Source organism: Rhinatrema bivittatum, chromosome 5, assembly GCF_901001135.1.
Source record: "Rhinatrema bivittatum chromosome 5, aRhiBiv1.1, whole genome shotgun sequence".
NCBI classification, from domain to species: Eukaryota; Metazoa; Chordata; class Amphibia; order Gymnophiona; family Rhinatrematidae; genus Rhinatrema; species Rhinatrema bivittatum.
Window position 1 is genome coordinate 346989072 of NC_042619.1, and position 27935 is coordinate 347017006.

Consider the following 27935-nt stretch of genomic DNA (forward strand, 5'->3'; position numbering starts at 1 on the left):
CCTCCTTCCTAGCACGACCCGCCACGGCTGCCTGTCTGCCAGTAATGAAAACGGCTCCCGAGTTTATCGGCAGGCAGGCAGGCATTCATATCTGAGCGATAAATGTGCATCTGAGATGCACATTTATCTTTTTTGCATTGGGAGTGAATGAGTAATAGCGCTCATCACAACATGTGAATGAGCCTATTACTCATTCACTCCGCGTTAGATGCGCGTTACATAGGCCCTAATCCCCTTATTGCATCAGGGGGTGGATTAGCGCCTATTTTACCCGCGTCCAACTGCTCATTAAGCGTGCGCTCGGCATATTGCATGGGCCCCTAAGTATGTTAACCACTGAGAATAGGGGGTTTATCTGCTAAGAGGGTGGCCTGCTCCGCCCCTGATCACCCCCGCCTGCCCCCAAGGTAGCTGGATAAACAATTATCTGGGCTATCTTAGGGCCGGACAGCTTAGTGGGATTTTCAAATCCCGCCATTTACCCAGCTAAATCCTAACTTAGCTGGATAAATGGTGCTGAACATGGAGCTCACTTATATTATTGTGACGCATGTGCTGGGGCTTTCATGAATGGCTCCTATGGAGCCAGCAAACTACAGATACCTTGGGAGAAACAGCTCTCTAATCGGCGTGCTTTCATTGTGCGCATCTACAAGTGAGAGGACACCCACTGTGGGGTCGTCATTCTCTCGCATACAGGCAAGTATTTCATCTATTTTCAGCACTCAGTCTTTTTTTTGGCTTTCATTTCCTTTTTTTTCAGTTCCATCTCTGCTGGCGGCCACAACCTCGACCGTGCTGTAGGCAGAGGACGGGAGCTGGAAAGAGGAGCTGAAGGAGGACGCGGCTGCCGTTCCACCCTCGGCTGCGCTGGTAGCCCAGCTCCCCCCCTCCCCCCCCCCCCCCCGTGCCTTTGCCTGGCCCTGCAGCATCACCTGCCCTTGTCACCATCTTGCACCAAACGGTGTAGGAGTCGCAGGACCCAAAGGCCAGAAACGCTTCCCTGGTGAGGGCGGTGCAGCACATTAGTAACGCCGCCTTCACCGGGAAGGTCACGGCCCTGGAGATGCCAGCTAGAACTGGTGGACCATCACCTCAGGCCTTTGGGTCCCATCCTGTAATCTACAATGGTGTTGCTTTGGGGGAACCAGAGGATTTTTGTTTTATGGAAATAGTTTTTCATGCAAAGTTTGAATTTGTATATATTTTTGTTATTAAAAATGCTACCACTTACTGTTCTATAATGTGTTCACTCTTTGTTTGGATGAGAAAACACCACGTCATACACATGCACATCATATCTCAGTGCATAACACAATCATCGATGAAGCGGCTTTCCGAAAAATAGACAAGAGGATGTTGCCATCCATAACTAACCTTATGCAAGGAAGAAGATCAGCAACAGCAAGTTGTAGAGTCTTCAAAATGCAGAGCACAATTAACTGGCATACCTGGGGACAGGTGAAAACACATCCTCAGCAAACTATAAAGAGCTGACACTAATTACCAGTCTGTGAGGCACTTTGACATCATCTGTTCTAGCGTGTGCTGTGAAGGTAGGCTCCGGGGCTTTGGAACCAGTTGCCAAACAAAGAACTGAAAGAAAGCCACAGGAAAAGTGAGGCTCTAGCCAGGGTAAGGTCTACAATGGTCAGCTAGGATCGGCATCCCAGCCCGCATGCTGGAAGAAAACATAGAACGGCCACAACATTATGAACCCCAATGGCCAACTGACGCCACTGCCACAAGAGAAAGCTCGTGCAGATTTTAGAATCTACGCCCGATTTTATAACATGCAAGCACAGCCTGCCTCTGTTCCCTCCATTCCCGTCCCCCCCCAGCCCTACCTATAACCCCCCCCCCCCCCCCACTTATCTTTGCTGAAGAAGTTACGCCTGCCTTCCTGCAGGCGTAACCTACGCTCGACGGCTGACGGATGGCATAATGGGACAAAAGTCCTTATGCAGCCAGCTGGCACCATATTTTAAAATAGTTCTGCCGAGCCTGGAGCCCTGCGGGATACTGCGAGTCCCACTAGATCACCAGGGATCTGCAGATACTAAAGGGAGCGAGTTACGTGTGGGGAGGGCTTGGGACTCCCAATTTGTTGTCGGTTGAGGGAAGAGTGTAGGAGGAGGGTGTAGGGAATAAGCTTGGGGACAAAAGTGGCAAAACATTTTTCATACTTGGGCCACCTCAAGGGGTGGTGGCGGGGGGGGGGGGGGGAGGACAAAGGGTCTTTTGAGAACCTCAGTAGGGTTTCATGGGAACGGGAGTTGGATTATTTTAAAACATGACTGGACGGTGGGGCTTACTAAGCTGTAGTATTCCCCCCTCCCCCCTCCCTCCCCACTGGGGAAAAACATCAGGGAATCCATAAAGCTCTGGGACTCGTTACTGCAGCTTTGTGAATCCCACAGTATTTTCCCGCTGGGAAGAACACTGTGGATAAGAAAACGACTCACTAAGGCCCAGATCTATACATATATGATGAGCCACAGGAAAAAAAAAGGGGGAGGGGGAGATATTGAGCAGGTGGCCGCATCAGGCAGAACCCACAGAGAGTCCATTGGCTCTGAGAAATCACAATGGCGCCCGATAACAACTGGGTGCCGCCAGGGCTGGGCTTTATCAGCCGTGCTTTTCAAGATCTACTTGGCCCCCTTAACACAAATCACTGGCCAGGTCTCTGTGCGGGATACTGAGTCTGCGGAGAGGATAATATTCCGTTTTCCATTCCTAACGCATCTCTTCTTGCTCTTTCTACTTTTGATGTAGTTTCCGTTTGCCGTCTCCGCCATTAAACAATGGCTGAGGCACAATGGCTTTAGCTTTAAAGGTAGAGAAATCCGAGGCCAGGGTGCTGCAGAGATTCTGTAAAACTAAATCTGCCGTTTCTGAGATTCCGTTTTGTTTCAGTTTTGGGAATACTAATATCCCGGTGATTGCACAAGTCAAAAGCTTATTATTATTATTCTAGATAAGGAGCTTTCTGTGTCATCTCAGATTGCTGCAGTTATTACATCTGGCTGTTTTAAGCTTTGTCTTTTAAGGACCTGCAGAAGCTTCTTGTGAAGGATGATTTTTGGTCCATGGTACAAGCCATGATTTTTCCCAGCTTAGACTATGGCAATGCTCTGCACAATTGGTTTACCTGCACACGCATTGCCTGCTCTTCAACTGCTGCCAAATTCCGCTGCCCAGCCAATTAAGATGAAAACACATTTTGCCAGTGCTTTGTGATTTACGTACAGACGACAGTCCGTTATAAGGTAGCCTGTCCGGTCTTTAAAATGACCTGTACTCAAGGCTCCATGATCACAACCCCTCAAGATCATGAGGGCTATTGGAGGTGCCTTAAACGCACATACCTGTGAGAGATTATTCTCAGTTGCTGCTCCCTATGAAAACTCCCTCAGACTACCTTAAATGACTGGGCATGGCTGTCTCTCTCTCTCTCTCTCTCTCTCTCTCTCTCTGTCCTCCTTAAAATACAAACCCACAGGGAATCCTGGGTGAAGGGAGGAGCCCCTCACCGGAGGGCCTGGCAGGTTTCGAGAGGCCCTGGGGAGCAGGAGGAGACCCTCCCCATGCTAAGGCTTGCTGTGTTTAAGATTTGGGAGTGACATGAAGTTTAAGACCCGCTACATTTAAAGAAACCTTTTTCTCTTTAACGGTGTCAACCGTCTACTTCAAGTGTTGCTTACACTAATAACTATTGTTCAATATATGGGTCAATGTATTTATTGACTTTTTAAGTTAATGTTCTGATTCATTCTCTTTACACTGTTATGAATTTAAATGTAACTGGTTTGGTTATAATGTAAACCGGAGTGAAGGCTATGTCAGCTGTACCTCGGTATATAAACAAATGCTAAATAAATAAATAAAAATTGTGAGTTACCTGAAGTTAAGGTGAGCTGCACTGTTTGTTTTTGTTTTGTTCACTGTAAATAAACTGCACAAAAGGGAGACAGAGTCTGTCTCCTTATTCTTTCTGGCTGTTTCCAAGCCACTATTGCCCAAGTTAACACACTCCCGAGTTATGGAACATCTAGCCAGTAGCTTTAGGACTAATGACCTGAATAAGCTCCTTTTATTTCAGCTTGCTTTCCCTGAGTTAGTTGAAATAACTATGTCATCTTTTGGAACTGTGATACGCTGTTCTTTTTATTGTACCTTCTTTGTTTGTTTGTTTTAAATTTTTTATAAATGTCTATCTTGCAAGTCACCCAAGAAGCCAATGTATATTAAATTTGTGGCTATTTGTGTGTGCAACCAATAAAGCATGCACCACTTTTACCTGTAAACATTTTCAGATCATTGTGGCTTAGATCTACCTCTGTCATCAACAACTGCAGCCACCAACTAAGCCCTGCAATATACACATTTTTAACATCTGCAGAGAATACAGACTATTCACATTACCCATGGTGCTGCCCTACTGGTCTGGGCAAGGTCAGCCTGCTTCTGTAAGGGATCTGAGATTAATTTCCCAGAGGAGCTCAAGTCCCTGCATCCAGACTACAAGGGGTGTGCATATGTAATTTAGAAGGACACAATATAGGAATTAGCAGATGGCTTCAAGTCAGCAGGCGCAGACCTTTTAGTCTAGGGTTCACCGCATAGCATGCACGAGGTTCTAAGTAAGATAGACTGATACGCAGAATGGAAAAATAAGGGCCAAACATGCTAGCATGCTGTGAAAATAGTGTAGGAGTGAGCAAGCAAGCCAGAACCAGACATAATAAGTAATCACCAACCCAAAGCACTATGAAGTGCTGTTAGAAACACCGAAAGTCCATAAGGATTAGTGCTGGGAGAGGCAGAACATACTACTAGCACTTATAATCTAATAGACTATGTACACTTCACTGTGTTACGAGGGTACATTTACAACAGGCTGTGTAGAGCTAGTCCGAATGTAGGTGGTGCATGCAGATTTCAGCCCAAATTTCCAAAGTGGACATATGTGCAAATAATACTCACTTTGAAAATGAGTGGGTGGGCACATACCCATGTGTGGCATGCACCAACACTTTTAGGCGCGTAATTTTAAACATTGAAAATACACATGCAAATGGGTTCCCCATCCCCAGCTCCGCCCCCTGGGGCTTCTCTTTGCAGTGTATGTAAAAGTACATGTGGGATCCCATCTGCGTGTATTTTTATGCCGTCAACCCCAGACAATTTTCAAAACCCCTAAATGATCAAGTACAACATTTGCAGTATCTACAAATCTTTGCAAATCTTCTCACTATAGAAAAGCAGCTATAAACTGCATGGTCTGAAGACAGAAATAGAAACGTTATGCCAGTAAAGACTACCGCATGTTCAATTTCATGTCGCCTCCGTTATGCCTTCCCCCCTCCTCTGTGACAACATAACGCCAATCTTAAGAAAAGCCTCTGGGTACCTTAGCTAAAGAAGTCGCCAAAGGTTTCTGTATAACCCCCTTCTTCTCCATGTCTATTGCCATTCCCTCTCCCCCTGAGACATTTCTCTTCTCTTCCTGTGGCCCATCTACGAGCAAAGCATTTTTGTTGGTCCCGTTTAACCCACCTGATCTTTCAAAGTGCATCAGCTTTCAAAGATTGAGGCCTGTTACCTCCATTCTGCCCACTGACTGGAACCCAATATCTTACACCTAAAACGGCTTTATCCCACCATAGACTGCCAAGCAAAGCATTCGTGCTCCTATGCCTCTTTACTCAGCTCAGTGTCAAAACCCTTTCTGTAGGCTGCTTGACTGGATATATTGCATTTCAAGATCGCAAACTTATCTAACTCAAATACTTATCTGGATATGGTTTTGAATATACACAGTTTAATATTCTCATCAGTTAACTGCTGTGTATCTTCATAGCCAATAATCACATTTTCAGTTTTTATTCGGCTGCGTGAAGAGCTATTATCCGTTCACTTGCTTATCATCATCTCCACTCACATCTAAATCCCACCCTGTTTCTCAGAGGAGGCGGCCAGCATAAGAGCAATTTCAGTCCCGCGCAGTCACAGCTGGTAGTATCAGCTCAGCTTCTTTGACAAATGCCAGAAGCCTTTGAGAAACCCCGAACTTGGCACAGCAATGCCCATCCACCACCGAAACAGGGAGGTGCAGGGGTCTGGAAAGGAAATGGCGGGTACTGTGGGACAAGGCAAAAAAAAAAAAAAAAGAAGCAAGCTGCCACCTTCCCCTTAGCTGCTTGCTTACCACTCGAAGGGCGAGTGCTGCAGTCCATGGGCAAAGTGGCGCATAGTGCCCCAAAGGGGAAGTGCCATGCAGTATTTAAATTAGGGGATCATGCTAGGAAGGAGGTGCTAGGGTCGCTTACACGACCTTAGCGCCTCCTTCCTAGCGCGACCCGCCACAGCTGCCTGTCTTCCAGTAATGAAAACGGCTCCCGAGTTTATCGGCAGGCAGGCGTTCATATCTGAGCGATAAATGTGCGTCTGAGATGCACATTTATCTTTTTGCATTGGGAGTGAATGAGATAGGCTCATTCACATGTTGTGATGAACGCTATCTCATTCACTCTGCATTAGATGCGTGTTACATAGGCGCTAATCCCCTTATTGCATTAGGGGGTGGATTAGCGCCTATTTTACCCGTGTCCAACTGCTCGTTAAGCGTGCGCTCAGCATATTGCATCGGCCCCTAAGTATGTTAACCACTGAGAATAGGGGGTTTATCTGCTAAGAGTGTAGCCTGCTCCACCCCTGATCACCCCTGCCCTGCCCCTAAGGTAGCTGGATAACGTTTAGCTGGATAAACAATTATCTGGCTATCTCAACACTCCCGGTATCAGGGTTAGGGCACTGCGTGCAGGAAAATCACAACACTTCCGGTATCAGGGTTAGGGCACTGTGTGCAGGAAGATCACAACACTCCCGGTATCAGGGATAGGGCACTATGTGCAGGAAGATCACAACACTCCCGGTATTGGGGAAAGGGCACAAGTTCTAGTCACATTGACTGATCACATTACTTTTTTGTCAAGCTACCAACTGTTTCCATTTCCCATCCCCCATATATTGTCAGTGGGAACCTTGGTAACATGAATAAATAAGAGGGCAGCCAATAGGAATACATATTCATTCCTATACTGACCTTAACTGACCTGAAAAGTGTCAATTTGTATCATTTTCTGTTAGTGCGCACTAACAATGGTTAGTGCGCACTAACTCCCAGTTAGTACTAATCGGAAAAACCGATTTTTTTAACTAAAAAATCGTGCCAAACACGGTTTTCTTCTCCTGCAAGATGATTTCGATTAAGACGATTGGGCACACAATTCACATCCCTATTAAACACCTCTATCATGTCCCCCCTCAGCCGTCTCTTCTCCAAGCTGAAAAGTCCTAACCTCTAGTCTTTCCTTGTAGGGGAGCTGTTCCATTCCCCTTATCATTTTGGTAGCCCTTCTCTGTACCTTCACCATCGCAATTATATCTTTTTTGAGATGCGGCGACCAGAATTGTACACAGTATTCAAGGTGCGGTCTCACCATGGAGCGATACAGAGGCATTATGATATTTTCTGTTTTATTCACCATTCCCTTTCTAATAATTCCCAACATTCTGTTTGCATTTTTGACTGCCGCAGCACCCTGAACCGACGAATTCAATGTGTTACCCACTATGACGCGTAGATCTATTTCTTGGGTTGTAGCACCTAATATGGAACCTAACATTGTGTAATTATAGCATGGGTTATTTTTCCCTATATGCATCACCTTGCACTTATCCACATTAAATTTCATCTGCCTTTTTGATGCCCAATTTTCCAGTCTCACAAGGTCTTCCTGCAATTTATCACAATCTGCTTGTGATTTAACTACTCTGAACAATTTTGTATCATCTGCAAATTTGATTCTCACTTGTCGTATTTCTTTCCAGATCATTTATAAATATATTGAAAAGTAAGGGTCCCAATATAGGTCCCAGAGGCACTCCACTGCCCACTCCCTTCCACTGAGAAAATTGTCCTTTTAATCCTACTCTCTGTTTCTTGTCTTTTAGCCAGTTTGCAATCCACGAAAGGACATCACCACCTATCCCATGACTTTTTACTTTTCCTAGAAGCCTCTCATGAGGAACTTTGTCAAACGCCTTCTGAAAATCCAAGTATACTACATCTACCGGTTCATCTTTATCCACATGTTTATTAACTCCTTCCAAAAAGTGAAGCAGATTTGTTAGGCAAGACTTGCCTTGGGTAAAGCCATGCTGACTTTGTTCCATTAAATCATGTCTTTCTATATGTTCTGTGATTTTGATGTTTAGAACACTTTCCATGATATTGGAAAGGTTTCCAGTAAGAGAAAAGCATTTGAGGCCATCAGATACCCATTATGGCATAAGTTTTTTGGAGTTATTTTGCACTCAAGCCTGTGAATGTGCCCTCAAATGAAGGCAACTTTTTTAAACTTCGGATTTTGCACTGATTAAGACTGTTGCTAGTCCATCGAATTTTGAACGGTGCTCCAAGCATTGTTATTCACAGGCCTTGAATTATTGTAACTTCTTATATCTTGGGGTCCCCGATGTTCCTACTCTGAGAACTTTCTGACTGGCTCAAGTAGGAGAAAATACATTACTCCAATATTCAATAACTTTATTGGCTTCCCATGGTTTGGAGAATTAAATATAAAACAATTATGTAAATACGTAAGCTACTGAGTAAAAATGAATCTCCCTGGATTAGCATTATTCTTTGCATATATATAATCTTCTGCCTGTTTTAAGATCATCGCAATCTGGTTTTTTTTTTTTTTCATTCTCCTTCTTTAAGTGTGCACATCTTGCAGACACGTGGGAGAAAACCTTTTCTGTTGCTGGCCCCATCTGCTTGAATAGTCTACCAGAACAACTGCATTTAACCAATCTATACTAACATATTAAAGAAGCAGTTAAAATCCTATTTATTCCAGTTGGCTTTTGCATCTGATGCATTAGGAATTTAGGGCACCTATGTAGTTTAAGCTCAGGAAGGTCAAGGGTTTTCTTGTTAGCTTTGGTAAAAACTGTGCTTGCAGTGAAAAACTTAGCGGTTCCACCACAGCTCATTAATATGTCCCTGTGTATTGTTTGCTGGGGTGGTTTTTTTTTTTTTTAAATGTTTATTACACTGTCACTTGCCTTGAACTTGTTAAAATATGAAGTTTTTGAGCTGAAAAATATATTACACTTAGAAATTGTCAGGATATATAGAAACTTGTAGACAATTATGTAACCTTGATGCTGTAATTGTAACCATTTCAGTTGTATCATTAAGTAGGGATGTGAATCGTTTTTTGACGATTTAAAATATCGTCCGATATATTTTAAATCGTCAAAAATCGTTAGAGCCGCGATACAATAACAATTCCCCCAATTTATCGTCAAAAATCGGGGGGAGGGGAAAGGGGAAAGGGGAGGGCGGGAAAACCGGCACACTAAAAAAAACCCTAAAACCCACCCCGACCCTTTAAAATAAATCCCCCACCCTCCCGAACCCCCCCAAAATACCTTAAATTACCTGGGGTCCAGAGGAAGGGTCCCGCTGTGATCTTCCACTCTCGGACCTCCGGTGCTTGTAGAAATGGCGCCGGCGCTACCTTTGGTTTTTCCATACGGAAAAACGATTCGCGGCAGGAGATCGCTCCCGGACCCCCGCTGGACCCCCAGGGACTTTTGGCCAGCTTGGGGGGGGCCTCCTGACCCCCACAAGACTTGCCAAAAATCCAGCGGGGGTCCGGAACGACCTCCTGCAGTCGAATCGTGTTGTCTACGGCCGGCGCCATTTTGCGCTGCCATTTTGCGCAAAATGGCGCCGGCCGTAGACAACACGATTCGACTGCAGGAGGTCGTTCCGGACCCCTGCTGGACTTTTGGCAAGTCTTGGGGGGGTCAGGAGGCCCCCCCCAAGCTGGCCAAAAGTCCCTGGGGGTCCAGCGGGGGTCCGGGAGCGATCTCCTGCCGCGAATCGTTTTTCCGTATGGAAAAACCAAAGGTAGCGCCGGCGCCATTTCTACAAGCACCGGAGGTCTGAGAGTGGAAGATCACAGCGGGACCCTTCCTCTGGACCCCAGGTAATTTAAGGTATTTTGGGGGGGTTCGGGAGGGTGGGGGATTTATTTTAAAGGGTCGGGGTGGGTTTTAGGGTTTTTTTAGTGTGCCGGTTTTCCCGCCCTCCCCCCCACTGGACCCCAGGTAATTTAAGGCATTTTGGGGGGGGTTCGAGAGGGTGGGGGATTTATTTTAAAGGGTCGGGGTGGGTTTTAGGGATGTTTTAGTGTGCCGGTTTTTGATTTTCACGATATTTAAAAAAACCCAAACAGCGACGATCCGATTCCTTCCCCCTCCCAGCCGAAATCGATCGTTAAGACGATCGATCACACGATTCACATCTCTATCATTAAGTAATCTATGCTATAATTACATGAAGATAACTTTTGAACAGTGCCACATGGACCCATATATACATGTATATGGGCGTGCGGACATCTGCTATAGTATTTTATAATCTGTGTTTGTCTGGTTCGTGCAGATTATAAAATACAAGTATATCCATCTGCTAACCTGTGCGTATATTTCAGCATGCACAAATATTTGCAAAGCATTGAAAGCGTGTACTTTCACTAGCAATTTTATAAACGTGCATGTATATTTTATGCATGAAAAAATATAACTTATTTGCATAAATCCCTGATTTATATGCAAAAGTAGGTATATTTTAAAATATGCGTGTACTCGAAATCACCAGTTCACCCAGACCCTTCTAGAACTTCACCGTGAAATCGCCCAAGTTCACTCAAAAATGGCAGTCAAGTCTGATATCAGTTGTACAGGTGTGAAATAGTTGCTAATGAATTAGAAAAATCTCTTCTAAAATAGCAATTTGCACATGTATCTCGTAGCCCCAACCGGGAACAGCCCAGCCCACCCCTTTTTCTGCACAGATAAATATGCATGCAAAATCAAATATACATGCATAATTCTGAGGTTTGTAAAGTAGCATGTGTGCAAGTACAAGTTACATATCAGGTAAATTTTGAAAGGAGCACGCATGCGCCCATAAACGCGCTTATTGGGCATGCGAGAAAAAACACACAAAGGATTGCACTCAGTTTTATATTGTGCAAGTACATGCCTATCATTTTAAAAAATGACTGACACGCTATGGGGTAGATTTTAAAAGGTGCACGCAGGAGTAGATTTGTTCACGCAACCCGGCGTGAACAAATTTACTCCCAATTTTATAACATGCGCGCGCTGCCGCGTGCATGTTATAAAATACAGGGTCAGCGCGTGCAAGTCTGCGCAAAATCGGCAGCCTACGCGCACCGAGCCGCACAGCCATCCTCCGTTCCCTCCGGCCACCCTCACCTTCCCCTCCCCCCCCCACCTTTATTTTACAAGTTACGCCTGCCGAAGACGGGCGTAACTTGCGTGCGCCGGCCAGCTGCCGGCGCGCCATGTTCCGGTCGAGGGCTGGTCCAGAGGCCGTGACCCCACCCCCAGAATGCCCCCGATGACGCGCCAGCCGTGACATGCTCCCTGACATGCCTCCCCCCAGGAAAGTCCCGGGACTTACGTGTATCCCGGGGCTTGTGCGCGCTGTCGAGCCTATGCAAGATAGGCTCGGCGCATGCAGGGGGTGGAAGGGGCAACTTTTCAGGGGTTACGCACGTATCTTAGGTGCGTAACCCTTTGAAAATCTGCCCCTATGTATCTCCCACTGTAAGAGAGGCACTTACAACTTGGGGGGGGGGGGGTTGGGGTGGTGGTGTTATCATGGTCCATAACACTGCCCCCACCCCCCAAAACCCACCCTGGGTTGGAAGTGCCTCTCATACAGTGGGAGATACATAGCATGTCTGTCTGTCTGTCTTTCTCTCTCTCTCTCCCCTGCCGGTGTTCAGGATTCCTCTGGCCCAAAAATCTCCACACTTGCACCTCTTCAGGATCATTAGTAAAGTTCCCAAGCTAACACGGCACACATTGCCTTGCAAAATTTGGGGGTTACCCCCAGAGCACCCATGCCCCACCCTTTTTCTGCCTCCTTATTCTTGATGCGCACGCAGGTATGTACGAGCGTACTTCCTGGCTTCTTAAAATGTATGTTGTTCGCGCACGGCCCACATACGCGTCTATGGGGCCATTTTTGCGTGCGCAAAACTTTAATCACCAGTATGTGCGTATATGCCAAATTTTAAAGTGAATTGTAAAACTGAAACACGGGTGCACACGTGCGCACATACGAGTCAGCCTGCGCTCAGGGACGCACCCATTTCATAGCATAAGCACACATATGCACCCATGTTATAAAAAAAGGGCAGCCGCGCACACATTTGCGGCCAATTTTAAGTGGGCACACGCCTGTGCGTGCAAATGCTGCTTCTATAGCGTGAGTGGGGGGATTTTAAAAGGGACAAGCACCGATGCTATTGCCACTAAAACCAATTCATTCCCAGATCACCCAGTTAACAGAGAGCCTTCCTTCCCCCCCCCCTCCCCAGTTAGCCCTGACCTTTAAAATCCCGCTGATCTGCCTAGTTTTCTTTATCACTTACAAGTCAGCCATAGCAGAAGCAACGTTACACGGCAGGGGACCTCAGCGTGCACCGGGGCGGATAAGAATTTACGGGCACGTCTCAGGTACACACCCTAAAATGCCCACGCCCTAACCAGACCACACCTACACCTCACCCCTTTGTGAAAGCTTCTGGGATATGCGCTAGAGATGTGCTTCAGGTAAAAATTTCGTGTCGGGCTTCGTTTCAGGGACACCCCCCCCCCCCCCGTGGGAATTTCGTTTTTCCCGTGGTTGGGGGTTTTTTGGGGGGGGGCCCCAATTTTCAGGTTAGTGCGCATTATCGGGAGTTAGCGTGCGCTGACTCAGAAATGCATTTTTTCCAAAATTTCGGTTCTCCCGAACCATTCCAAATTAGGCAATTTTGCTCACGTTGCCTAATTCGAGAAAAACGATTGCACATCCCTAACTTTTAGGTACCAACGTTCCACAAGTGGAACATTTTTTCATATACTTTTAATTACTTGCAAAACTTTATACCATATTTATACCATATTTGGGTCTTAGTTAACTAAGATATGTAAAAAGGGGCATCAGGAAATTATTCCTTCAATGAGCGGGATCTAAAAGGCTAATATGCGCACGTTGTGAGATATGCACATCTCTGTGACTTTTAAAATCTACTCAACGTCCAATATATTTGTGCATCCCCCCTAATTGATGTGTGCCCCAGGCTTTTAAAATTTACCTTTTTATATGCATAACCCATGAACTGGTGCTTTTTAATATATATATAAATGATCTGGAAAGGAATACGATGAGTGAGGCGATCAAATTTGCAGATGACACAAAATTATTCAGAGTAGTTAAATCTCAAGTGATGACTTGCAGGAGGATCTTGTGAGACTGGAAGATTGGGCATCCAAATGGCAGATGAAATTTAATGTGGACAAGTGCAAGGTGTTGCACATAGGGAAAAATAACCCTTGCTGTAGTTACACGATGTTAGGTTCCATATTAGGTGCTACAACCCAGGAAAAAGATCATAGTGGATAACACATTGAAATAATTGGCTCAGTGTGCTGCGGCAGTCAAAAAAGCAAATAGAATGTTAGGAATTATTAGGGAGGGAATGTTGAATAAAATGGAAAATGTCATCATGCCTCTGTATCGCTCTATGGTGAGACCACACCTTGAGTCACTGCATCTTAGAAAAGATATAGTTGCACTGGAGAAGAGTGACCAAATGATAAAGGGGATGGAACAGATTTCCTATAAAGAAAGGCTAAAGAGATTAGGATTGTTCAGCTTGGAGAAGAGACGGCAGAGGGAGGTTATAATAGAGGACTTGAACGGGTAAATGTGAATCAGTTATTTACTGTTTCAGATAATGAATGACTAGGGGGCATTCCATGAAGTTAGCAAGTAGCACAGTTGAAACAAAACGGAAAAAATTCTTTCACTCAATGCACAATTACGCTCTGGAATTCATTGCCAGAGGATATGGTTAAGACAGTTAATTTAGTTGGGTTTAAAAAAGGCTTGGATAATCTCCTGGAGGAAAAGTCCATAAACTGCTATTAATCAATAAGGAATAGCGACTGCTTATTACCAGCATTAGTAGCTTGGGATCTTTTTAATGTTTGGGTACTAGCCACTGTTGGAAACAGGATATTGGGCTTAATGGACCCTTGATGTGACCCAGTAAGGCATATCTTATGTTCTTACGTTCTTAAAAATTCACTCATATGATAATAGCTAGGGATGTGAATCGTTTTTTGATGATTTAAAATATCATCCGATATATTTTAAATCGTCAAAAATCGTTAGAAGTGATATTTAATAGGAATTCCCCCGATTTATCATCAAAAATCGGGGGGAGGGGAAGGGGGAGGGCGGGAAAACCGGCACACTAAAACAACCCTAAAACCCACCCCGACCCTTTAAAATCCCCCACCCTCCCGAACCCCCCCAAAATGTCTTAAATTACCTGGGGTCCAGTGGGGGGGTCCCGTTGTGATCTTCCACTCTCGGGCCACGGGTGCGTTGATAGAAATGGCGCCGACGTCCCCCGACGTCACGAGCGTAGGAGATCGCTCCCGGACCCCCGCTGGACCCCCAGGGACTTTTGGCCAGCTTGGGGGGGGCCTCCTGATCCCCACAAGACTTGCCAAAAGTCCAGCGGGGGTCCGGGAATGACCTCCTGCACTCGAATCGTGTTGCCGTACAGCCAGCGCCATTTTTCATTACGGCAACACGATTCAAGTGCAGGAGGTCGTTCCCGGACCCCCGCTGGACTTTTGGCAAGTCTTGTGGGGATCAGGAGGCCCCCCCAAGCTGGCCAAAAGTCCCTGGGGGTCCAGCGGGGGTCCGGGAGCGATCTTCTATGCTCGTGACGTCGGGGACAGGAACCAAAATGGCTCCGGCGCTACCTTTGCCCTGTCATATGACAGGGCAAAGGTAGCGCCGGCGCCATTTTCTATCAACGCACTCGTGGCCCGAGAGTGGAAGATCACAACGGGACCCCCCCACTGGACCCCAGGTAATTTAAGACATTTTGGGGGGGTTCGGGAGGGTGGGGGATTTATTTTTAAGGGTCGAGGTGGGTTTTAGGGATGTTTTAGTGTGCCGGTTTTCCCGCCCTCCCCCGATTTACGATTTACATGATATTTTAAAAAACAAAACCACGACGTTCCGATTCCCTCCCCCCCCCCCCCAGCTGAAATCGATCGTTAAGACGATCGATCACACAATACACATCGCTAATAATAGCATCTACTTAGATAAGTTGTTATGTTCACTAACTGGAAATTATATATATAAATTCTTTTGAATTCAATACAAAATATATGAACACTAAAAGTTGTAAAAAAATAATTCTACTACTTAAACCCCACTAAATTTAAGATCTGAAATGATCTTAATGTTATTCTGATGTAATAAGAACATTAATGCATCCTCTTTGACAAGTTACCATTTCAATCAAATTTCTCTGCCATTTTAAGATGATGATCCTCACACTCACAGCTTAGTTTCGTGGTCTTCCACTGATAGCATAATATATATGAGCACTTAGTATAGCTCCAAGGACTTCAATGTAAAAGCCATAAATCTAAAAAAGCCAGAAGATTCTGTAAAGCATTTAACCTCACTGTCCTTTCAGCACACAGACTATGGGCGTTTTATGTTTATTATAAATTCCACATGCATTGTTATTGATGAGGGCTATTAACATATTTTGTGCAAACTTAATCACACGTGTTTTTGGGTTTTTTTTAATGTTCACAGGTACATGTTTTTGTGGCAGGTGCATCTGTGGGAACTCAGAGGGAAGCGGACTAGTATATGGTAAATTTTGTGAATGTAACGATGGAGATTGCATTGATGATGAGACAGAGGAGATCTGTGGAGGTATGTTTAACACAAGTAATATTAGAGAATCAGATTTCAAAATGGTTACAGATAAATATTTGAAATAGCTATTTCATTGTTACATTTTTAATTTACCTTAACTGTATATTTTTAAATCTACTTTACTTGACTCTATTTCATAGCATAAAAAAAATATATATATACGTACATACATTGGATACATGCTTTTGAGGTTTGAACTACACTAGAAGCTTTCTGTTGTGAGCGCAGAGGTGCGGTCGCTTGCTCAAGAGGGATTGTGAGCCTTTGGACCATGGCGCAGCTCAGGGAGGAGCCCCAAGACACACACCGTGGGAGGCGAGAGTGTCCAAGCACAGGTTAGAGCTGGAATAAGGCTGGACCAGGATCGAGACATGGAACATCGAGGAACTGGAACAAGGCAGGCTCAGGCCTCCACTGGACCTACTCGCACCAGATGAGACCCAGCAACACAATGCTGGTCTCAAGAGTAGCCCTCCGGCCACTTGGTAGTCCGTCCGGACCCGCTGCTTGGGAACGATGAGTGCATGAGGCCAGACGGAGGCTGAGGGCAGGAACAAGATGAAACTTGGAACTCAGGAACATGGAAGACTCAGACAAGGATTCAGGATTCAAGCACTAGTACAGTGTAGGTACTCCACCTCAGCGCACCCATCACAGCCACCCATGTCTGGTTGCGGACCACGCTGGAAGCGAAGCAGACTCCAGATGAGAAGATGAAGACTTGGAAACATGACGAAGATTCAAGAGAGGCCTGCATAGAGGTGCGCCCTACACAGCCGCCTGTGGTTGGTCGCAGACCATGCTAAAGCAGAGCAGATTCTGGCTTGAGTCTAGGGCATAGACGGAAGGAGGAACAAGGAATTCCAAAGACAGGAAACAGGATTCTAGACTCAAGATTCAAGGATTCAGAACTAGAATTCAGGAACAGACCTCAGCATTTAAAGCAAGGGCCCTCTGGAGACTTGCACTGCAGACGTAAAGACAAGCCTTGTGACACAAATGGACCACGAAGATGGAAAGCTGGGAAAGATGGACGAGCAGGAAACCTCGAAGCAGGACGAAGATCCGGAGACTGGAACATCAGGACCTACACTGGAACATCAGGACACTGAAGAGATGACTAAGGAGCTCCAACGAAGAACAGGAACATCCATGGAGACCAGGAACATCTAACATGGAACATAGAACCATCTAGACAAAGGCAAACCAGAGAGGACCTTTACCGGATGTAGGAAGCATGGACGACTATGAAGATCCGATGTGAAGGCCCCAAGAAGAACAAGCTAAGCATTTTTATAGGGCTGGACAAGGCAAGGACTGATGAGGTAATCTGTTGGGGCTGCGGGCCTTTTCCCACTGCTGGCCCTTTAAATGAAGTACAGAGGCGCGTGTGTGCACCTAGAGGAGCCAGGAGATCAAAACAGGAAGTCTGCATTGGCGGTTCCCCCACCGCGAAGGAGTGAAGCACATCAGCGGCGGCGGCACCAGGGCCACGAAGAGGAGTGTGCCGACAGCGGCTCCATGCTGCGAAGAGGTGGAGTAGGCGACTTCCATGCTGCAAAATGTTGGAGGCTACGGTGGTGGCACTCCCGCCGCGAAGAGCGGAAGGAGCGTGGCCTACCCACCAGACAGTGGCGTCGGAGGCAGCTTCTCAGCCATGGAGAGAGGCGGCAGTCGGGCGCCGGCCTAAACAGCACAGCGCAGGTAGCAAAGAAGAGGTGAGAGGCCGCTTGCGGGCCCGACCGCAAATGGCATCGTAACACTTTGTATCCTTTCTTCCTACCAAAACATTTATATTGTACTGCATGCTCCATAATGTGTAACCTGCATTATACATTGGCCAAAGGAAAAGTCTGTGATGACTGAGGGATTAGATCAACAGGAGATTGATAGAGATTGAAGCTTCAATAAAGTCAACATTGTGCATGAGATTTTTTTGGACTTTTTCAAATTGTACCATATGTTAATTTCTATTTTTGTATTTTTAATTACTTCTGAGTATGTGCTTTCCACAAGAGAAATAAATGTGAGGCAAGCGGGCAGGGTCCCCAGCCACAGAGTCAGCCCTGGATTTGTCAATAGGCACACACTAGTTCTATTCTGTTCCTTGGGTGACAAAAATTTAGGGGCAACAGGCTAATGATTTGCTATCTTGCAGGTGGTGACAGCACCAACAGTGCCTAGGGGCGGAAAAATCCTAAATCCATCACTGCCAGGAGTAACATGGCTCTGGGCTCTGCTAGCCTCACAAAGCCTGAACCATAATAGGGTTAGTAGGGGAGGGGAGTTGTGGCCAACACTGCAGGTTTTGGCATTTACCTCGTTGACTCTGCGGTTGGAATCATCACCAGGTGATTGGCTTCTCCTGGTTGGTGGTTGGGCTGCGAGGACATAGCAAAGGAGAACGGGTTGGCTGTGGGGGAATTAAGAGGAGGGGTGCTGGTTCTTTTGATCTTGTGCATTGAATAGGCTTTCCTCTCACCCATCTTGATTTTGGTATTGCTGAGGAGTTGTCGCAGTTTGGAGGCGGAACCCAAGGCATTCCAGTTGGATGATTATTGTATAATGGAAGGGGTGTGCACTGAGGAGCAGCTTGGGTGGGGAGGGTCTGTTGCTTCTGTAGCAGAGAGTGGAGTGTGGTACTCTCTATGGACTCTGACACCGGGGCATGGTCTTTGGTGGTCACTGTTCACAGCAGGGTCTGCCAGAGGGTGCTTGAAGCCCCAGCTGGGATGTTGAAGATGGCCTGCTGCTAGGTCATAGTTGAGAATAAAGCTGAGGCCTTTCATGACCAATTTTGGTGTATTTATGGGGGTGGGGGTGGGGTGTTGGATGCAAATGAGAGGGTGAATGGGAGAGCAGAAGGTCCTGTTAAGTATTTCAATACTTTGGGCATTTTCCTTAGTGCTTCCTATGGAGATCTGCATAAATTCTAATACGTTAATGAAGCAGAACAATGACTGAAGTATTGAAAGCCTTTCTGGTCTCTTGCCCTTAGTCCAAGTTTATAACACAGCAGAAACATAAGTTTCATTTGTTCTGCCCAATTCCAGATGATGGTAATTTTAGGAGAACAAGATAGCTTATTGGGAAACAGATCAACAAATAACTTTAGGCTATAAATGTATCTGAGGTATGCATTTGGATGCATGAATCTCTTATTGAGCCCTGTGAGCATCCTATTCATGTATCAAGAGTGCAAATTGTGACGAAGGTCCAAATGTTTTGGAATCAAGTTTTTGACCCAACATATATTTCTCGTAGTGGGGATATACACTAGGAAAACACATTAATAGAAATAGTCATGTCAATTAGTTTGATATGACTATTTATATCAACTGTATAGAGAAGAAGCACAGTGGCCATAATAGCTCAAACTGGTCTTTCAGAGTTTAAAAATTTATAATTTTTATCATATAAAATACATAGACCACATAGCTAAGTTGGGCATAATTATTTAGCTTCCAGTCGGGATGACCTCATAATGTCAATCAAGTGCAGTCCTACTACCTTGAATCTGGAAGCCTGAATATAAAAAAAACTTGTGTGTTAGAATGTTTACAGTTTTTACTAATCTTTGCTTTGCTTAAAAGGCTTACTTTTGAGTTACGTAACTACTATCGATTATATTTTTTTTCTCCTTTTTTTTTTTTGATTAAAGTATTTTTAGGCTGCACTATTTTTTGTTCTAGGTGGTTAACATAAGGACATACCTAATAGGCATTTAACAATACGCAGACAGACAGGCCCGTGGAGGGTTAAAATACCATCCACCTCTGCTGCACTACTCAAAAGGGCTGATTAACCCACTGGCAGTGAGCAGTGCCAGCAAAAGGTAAATACATCAAGAGCCTTTAATAACAAACCAGCTAAAATAGTAACATTATACACACAACAGATTCAGACACATTTGCTGAAACCTGTAGAAATATTTAATTAGCCGTAGAAAACATTTCTCTTGGATCATAAAGTTTCTCAATAAATATAAAAAAAAAAATGAAAGAACTCCCACCGTGTAACTAAAATAGTTTTTGAGCACAAGATGACCACGTCACATAGCTGCAGAGGTTCCTCTCCTCAGATTTTTGTCACCAGGCAGCCCAGAGAGAGGAGCACAGGAGGAAATCAGGCTGAGCGACCTCTTGCCAGCCAGGAAATGGTAAGACATGCAGTAGGACAGCAGTTCCCAAACCTGCCCTGCAGGACCCTCAGTCAGGTTTTTTTAAGGATATTTGCAAGCAATATTAATTGTGGGTATCCTGAAACTCTAGGGGGGGGGGGGGTTCTCAGGACAGGTCTGGGCGCCCTGGGGGGTCTAGAGGAAATAGAGAGATGGAAATTCTGGATTGCCAGCTGCAGCGTCGTCCGCTTCCTTTTACAGCAGAATTTCTAGAGTTCCGGTGGAATTAGTTAGTAGTGGGGACAGGAAGGTTAGAGGGGTCGCATGCATTCGGTTCAGCTGCGGCGCTGGCTTTAGAGTGTTGAGAGGGGCCACGGACAATGGAAAATGGAGGATGCCCTCTAACCCCTGAGCTTCTCTGGCCAAAGCACGGAAGCTTCTCTCTGAGCTTGGGACGCCCACGGGGACGTGTGCGGAGATCTCTGGCCTCAGCAGCCGGCTGATAAGTTCCCCCATGATCTGGACAGAAATGGTCCTTGCCTCCGTCCTCCTGCTACTACTGCTCTGACTTACCTGAAAGGGTGTGCGCCCAGCCGCGATGGGAAAGAGCAGGGTGAGCACTCATGTAAAGGGGAGGGCTATTCCCCAAAAGGATCCAAACGAAACAAGGGGCAATTTAAAGGAAATGCATTGCAACGTGCTGCCTTTAAAACGCTGTCTTACTGTGCAAAGCGCTGGCTCCGTGTTTTCTAAACATGGTGTTTCATACAGAAGCAGCCATGATTTCACACTTGTGCTCTAATCTTCACGTAGTTACTCCCTACTTCTTCATGTAATTTTACTCCCTACTACCTCGGCTGAAATCCCCATTCCAATCACCTTTATCACATCCCCACTCCGCCCCAATGGCTGTATTTACTATTCCCCGCATTCACCTCCCTCACAACAGACTTCTTTACCGTCAACCCCCCAAATTACCTCCCCCCCCCCACACACACAAATCCCTCCTTCCCATCCTCACCACTCCCCTTACTCAAATACTAGGACTCACTACCCTCTCGATTATCCTATTCAATGCGCAATCCCTCTCCAAAAAAACACTAATCCTGAATGACCTCCTTACTGACTGCAAACCTGATATCCGTGCCATAACCGAAACATGTCTCAGGGAAACTGACACGGTCCTCCTTAATCAGCTTTCCACCACTTCCTATGATATCATCTCCATCCCCAGACCCAAAAAAAGAGGCGGTGGACTCCTCCTGGCTTGTCAAAAACACCTCAACCTTAAGTTAGCTCACATATCCTCCCCCTCCTCCAAACTTGAAATCGCCCTCTTCAGATCCTCCAAGCTGCAAATCTGCCTTATCTATGCCCCCCCCCCCCCCCCAAGGCTCCATAGAGCGTGATCCCTCCCCTGTCATTGAATTCCTCTCAGACAACATCAACATAGAATCTCCAGCCATTGTTCTTGGAGACTTTAACCTCCACGTCGACTCCATTCCCCGCACTTCATCCTGCGACACCTTCCTCACCTCCCTTAATGCTATAGGTTTCAAACAGATAATCATTACTCCCACCCACCAAACTGGGCACTTGCTAGATCTCATCTTCATTAACCACTGCTTCCAATCTTCCCTGTACCCTGGTCTGACCATTTCCTTATTGAAGTTCTCCTATCCATAAACACATCAATCACTACCAACCCATCGCAAAATACCACCATAGGTTTTAGAAAACCCTGCTCCAGTGAAGAACTCTCTGTCTCAATATCAAACGCCATACCGAAGCTGGACTGCTCAAACCCAGAAGCTGCGCTCATCTCCTGGAGCAACATCACACTAGATATAGCCAACAATTTATGCCCCATCACCAAACGTGAACTACAACCCACTACAAAAAATCGCCAACCTTGGTACACACCTGATCTAAAAACCCTGAAAAACAAGCTCAGACAGCGTGAAAGAATTTGGCATAAAGACCCCTCACCACAACACGCCTCCAGCTACAAATCTGCCCTTCACCCCTACAGAATAGCTACCCTCAATTCTAAGCAGGATTTCTAAGCTGCCAAAATTCACGAGTATACTTACAACCCAAAGGCACATTTCTCGTATGTTTCTGATCTCACGAAGTCAATGCAGCCTCCCATTCCTGATAATGAATCCTCATCTAGATGTGAAGAAATTGCTCAGCACTTCCTCACAAAAATCGCTAACATACTCCTCAGATTCCAACACACAGCCCCCTCAACCCTCACCTCCTACCACTCTATCTCTGAACCTATCACCACTACCCTAGAAGCTCTTGAACTTACCTCGGCCAAGGAAGTAGAATCTATCCTCAAAAAAATTCAAACCCGCCTGTCATCCTTCTGACACCATCCCCACAAAATCCCTCCTCTCCATTCCCAACACCATTGCCAAACCCATCGCCAACATCATTAACTCCTCCCTCTCTTCAGGCTCTGTCCCAGACATTCTCAAACAAGCAGTCATCAAACCGCTCCTTAAAAAACCCTCGCTTGACCCCAAAGACCCCGCTAACATCCGGCCTATTTCCAACCTTCCCTTCATCTCCAAGATTATGGAAAGGATAGTTAACTCTCAATTCACTGATTACCTCAACAATAATAACTTATTGCATCCCTCCCAGTTTGCATTCCGCAAATAACTCAACACAGAAACACTCCTACTCACCCTTTCCGAACACATCATCAGAGGCATGGATGAGGGTAACAGCTACTTGCTGGTACTTCTTGACATATCCACTGCCTTCAATACCATCAATCATGACCACCTCCTTACAAGGCTTTCCGAAATAGGCATTTCAGGTCTAGCCTTTCTATGGTTCACCTCCTACTTGTCTAACAGAAAATTTGCTGTCAAAATTGGTAATGCGAAATCAGCTCTCTACCCCCTCACCCAGGGCGTCCCACAAGGGTCCTCCCTCTCTTCCACCTTATTCAACATATATCTCACCCCCCTCTGTCAGCTATATATATCTCACCCCCCTCTGTCGGCCTCAAATTCTACCTTTATGCCAATGATGTCCAAATCATCATTCCTATTCATGGCTCCTTATCCGATGCCCTGGCACACTGGAAAAAATGCCTCACCTCCATACATAACTTTCTTACTAATCTTCTTGCATTAAACACAACAAAAACGGAACTTCTACTCTTATCCCAGCACCAACCCCCCAAAACCGTTGATCTCCAATGACCCGGCTTTTAATGCCATATCCTCACAGCCATGTGTAAGAGACCTGGGGGTCCTCCTGGACCAGCAACTAAATCTAAAAAAATATATCAACGCTATCCTCAAAGAAGGCTTTTTCAAGCTCAGTGTCCTCAAAAAAACTCAGACCCTTGCTTCACTACCACGACTTCCGGACTGTCATCCAAGCCACCCTCACCTCCAAAATTGACTATTGCAACTCCCTGCTGCTTGGGCTCCCATACAATACCGTAAAACCCTTACAAATGCTCCAGAACACAGTTGCCAGGGTCATCACCAACACATGGAAATCCGCTCACATCACCCCCATACTCAAAGACCTGCACTAGCTCCCCATCCCTGCACGCATCCTATTCAAAACCCTCTCTATAGTTCATTAATCCATCTACTGCCACAACTCCAATTGGCTAGATGAACCTTTCCAACTCACGCGCTCCAACAGACCCACCAGGACCAGTAATAAAGGAACCATCCAAGTACCCTCACTCAAAAAAGCTCATCTCTCTTCCGCCAGAGCTCGTGCAATCTCCATTGCAGGTCCCAAACACTGGAACTCCCTACCCACAAAGCTCCGCTTTGAGCCATGCACCTCCAAATTCAGAAGGAAACTAAAGACCTGGCTCTTTAGGCAAAACTTCCCCGACTAGACATCACTTACTACCCTGCTACCCAACCTCCCTGTATCTCTCCAGTCTCAATCTCCATAGGTCATATACTCTCCCACTCAGCCTCCCCTTGTATATATTTTTCTACTTACCATCCCTTTGTAGATGCGTTATTTTCCTTTACTCATTGTTACATTTTAGCCTAAGAAGTTGATTGTTGTTTTATTTGCTTCACTTCCTACTTTCCTTCTATTACTGCTGTGCAATTTTGTTATCCCCCCTTCCCCTACCCTGTTCATTGTATTTTCTAACTGTCAGTTCAAATGTAAACCGGTATGATGTTGTACACTAATGTCGGTATATAAAAGATTTAAATAAATAAAATAAATAGTTGATTTTGCTTGGGGAGAGGAGGTTGGGATAGGTGGAATTGCACACATTGGGACTGGCTTGGCTGACCTGGGTAATGATCTTTTAACATAACAAATGACTACAAATGCTTACCAGTGACTCCAGCTTGAGAGAGAGAGAGAGTAATTATACTTGAATCATGGAAAAGGCAGTCTCCCACGACATTTGCCATGCAATCAAGGCACGCTGCATGCATTTACTAAGCAGAGAACTAGAATAAGTCTGAGTAAAAAAACAAAAAACCTGAAGACTTCAGTCTGGCTATGAAAGAAATCAGAAATAAAATCTACACATAAGCTGCATGCGAAACCTTTTTTTATGAAGCCAAAGCTTCTGAGAGCTACATTCTCTCACCAGGTCGGCGATGAAAGGGCTCCTTTTACATTAGTTCTGGAAAACTAGTCACAAATGTATGAGATCACCTAAAACGTGATTTTGTTTTTATCTTTACTTCTACGTATCTAAGTGAACTAACATGACAACCACACTAGTTTATTAAGTTATAGAAAGATAAATTCTGAGACTGTATTGCACGTTCACATTTTGCTGTACTTCCCTTTATGTTCCGTCCTTATATTTACAAATCATATAATGTTAATTGAGAGCTTTTTTTTTTTTTTTTTTTTTTTGCATCAATACAAATGAACTTTCCAAAGAGAGATGCATTAAAGCACGAATGAAGGTTTTCATGCTGTAACCATTCGAATTGGTGAGAACGTAAATAAATTAGAGAATAATTTTGTCCTTTTTTCTCTCTCTCTCTCTCTCTCTCTGTATAAAATTTGTTTTGGGCTCAGGCCACGGAAAGTGTTACTGTGGAAACTGTTACTGTGAGGCTGGTTGGCATGGAGATAAATGTGAATTCCAGTGTGACATCGCCCCATGGGAAAGCAAGAGAAGATGCACATCTCCAGATGGCAAGGTCTGCAGCAACAGAGGTGTGTCATCATTAACGTGCACCCTTGCACATCTGTATGGCTTGCAATAAGACGAATACCCAAACCATCGTTGCCTTTCGCCCTAATGTTAAACACTATTGCCTTTTTGAGGGTTCAATTGCTGGGTGGTTTCCCTCGTTGCTACTGATTTTTCTCTCCACTGTTCAATTGGGGTTTTTTTTTTTGTCAGGCTGATAGGAAATTAAGTGAAGATGAACCGCTGCATTCATCAGTTGTCTAGCCCTGGTTCACTTTGGCAGCTTTCCAGAACTATTACGGCGGAGCAAAAGTGCAAGTCTCGTACAGCCCTCTCTTAAAACACATTTTCACTGACAAAAGTCTGCTTCAGCGTGAGCATCTAATTTATTCCAAGAACATTTAGAAAACGCTCTCTTCTTTAATTATGAGTGAACGGAAGGATTGGGCTTCTGTGCAGAGCTATTGCAGGATCATTTAATTTTAGGAATTTATAAGAAAAAAAACTACCGTTTTAATACTGGAAAAAAATATAGAAATGTTGGATGTAAAAATGGATTTTATTCACAATAGAACATTAAAGCAAGTTTGTTTACTTTAAATAGTGATAAATTAGCCATGACATGGGGTAATGTCATCTAGCAGCACTGAACTGACTTCCCTCTATTAGTTAGTAGAGCTTTTGCTCTACTGAGCATATTTGGGAATTTCCACATGGCTCATGCCTGGAGAGCCCCCTCTGTCGATTTTAGAGCTAAATCCAGTTTGTAATCCACGAAAGGACATCGCCACCTATCCCATGACTTTTTACTTTTCCTAGAAGCCTCTCATGAGGAACTTTGTCAAACACCTTCTGAAAATCCAAGTATACTACATCTACCAGTTCACCTTTATCTACATGTTTATTAACTCCTTCAAAAAAGTGAAGCAGATTTGTGAGGCAAGACTTGCCCTGGGTAAAGCCATGCTGACTTTGTTCCATTAAACCATGTCTTTCTATATGTTCTGTGATTTTGATGTTTAGAACACTTTCCACTATTTTTCCTGGCACTGAAGTCAGGCTAACCGGTCTGTAGTTTCCTGGATCGCCCCTGGAGCCCTTTTTAAATATTGGGGTTACATTAGCCACCCTCCAGTCTTCAGGTACAATGGATGATTTTAATGATAGGTTATTAATTTTTACTAATAGATCTGAGTAGAGCACCATCCTGTTGTGGAAGAAATGTATATAAGGCAGATAATGAACTAAAGCCTGTAGCTTGCTGACTTGTCTGGTTAACATTACTGCTACAAGGAATATTACTTTCCATATTAGAAACTTGAGAAAAGTTAACTCCACTGGTTTAAATGGTGGCTTCATCAGTTGTTCCAGAACCACATTTAAGTCCCATGAAATAGGTGGTTTCACCACTGAAGGTTTAGTATGCCACAAGCCCTTTCATGAACTTGGAAACTAGCAGATGAGTGGTGATTGGCTTGCTCTCAGTTTGAGCATGTAAGCTGCTATGGCACTAAGATGTGCTCTTACTGATGAAGTGCTAAGCCCTGAAGCAGAAAAGAGAGAGCAGTAACTGGATTGACATGCGAACGGATCTAAGGTATTGTGTCAGCACCATGTGCAAAACGTTTTCTTTTTAAAACCACAGGCTGTGGGTGATTGTTTTATGGTAGATAGTATTACATCCTTACCCTCATTGGGTAAGGACAATTTGGTGATCATTGAACATTCAACATCCAAACCATCAAATTGAGGGAGGGAGGAGTCGTATAAAATAGACGTTCCTCTTCATGAGTTGTTAAGGTTGGATTTGACCTGAGAGATACTGGAGGGCTGTTGGACAGCTGTAGTAGATACACAAATCAAACTTACTTGGGCCATGCTGGAGCTATGAGGATCAGACAGGCTTAGTCTCTGAGTACTTTTTACATCGTTCTGGCTGTGGAATTGGTGGAAAAGTATACATGAGATCTGCGTTTCGTTAGAGCAAAAAAATTGTTCTGAGCAGATCTGATTTCACTGGGAGAAATGAAGCAAAGGTTTTCTAGTTTTCTGTTCTGATCTAACGCTAGAATTCCCCATATACTGGATAGTCTGTCAGCGATTGAGTAGTACTGCAGAAACCATTCATGTGGTCGAAAGATTCTGCTGAGGTGATAAGCTAATGCACTGGAGATCCCAGGACATCTTGATGTTAGCATGCCCATTTCTATACCTTTATTGCCTCTTGGCAGAGAGTCCATGACCCTGTGCCTCCTTGCTTGTGAACATAGAACATGGCTACGTTACCAGTTGCTGCCAGCCTCAACCCTTGGCCTGTCCCAGTGCTGTGCTGACCCCAGCTTGCCCCGGACCCTTGCCAACTCTACTGCCCTAGGGATCTGCCAGCCACCAGAACCCAAGAGCTCCCTTGGAAGGCATGAGGGAATGATATTAGAGCATATCTATTTTGGAAGGTGAGGTTTAACCTCATTGTTCAAAGTAAGTGGTCAAGCAGAAAGAAGGCACATGCCACTTAATGAAAACAAAAAACAACAATTTAGTATTTATTTGAGAAACAAAACATCCATGCAAGACAAGAATGCTTAGTCTCTTTAGAAGATGCTGCACAGTTGCAGGGCAGATCAGAAGAAAAAACTGAAAGCAGCCAACAGGAAGAGAGCCAGAGAAAACAAGGTGTGTCTTATGAAATCAGCTCAGCCCATCTTGTCCAATCT

General features: G+C 45.0%; 1 protein-coding gene across 2 annotated transcripts in view; it reads left to right on the forward strand.

The window, feature by feature from the left end:
* Positions 1-27935, forward strand: part of ITGBL1 (integrin subunit beta like 1) — a 330496-nt gene that overhangs the window by 71309 nt on the left and 231252 nt on the right. For both annotated transcript variants that reach the window (XM_029604512.1, XM_029604511.1), the window contains exons 4-5: positions 15806-15928; positions 25104-25244. In XM_029604512.1, coding sequence (XP_029460372.1) covers positions 15806-15928; positions 25104-25244 — 264 coding nt within the window. The remainder of the gene's footprint in view (positions 1-15805; positions 15929-25103; positions 25245-27935) is intronic.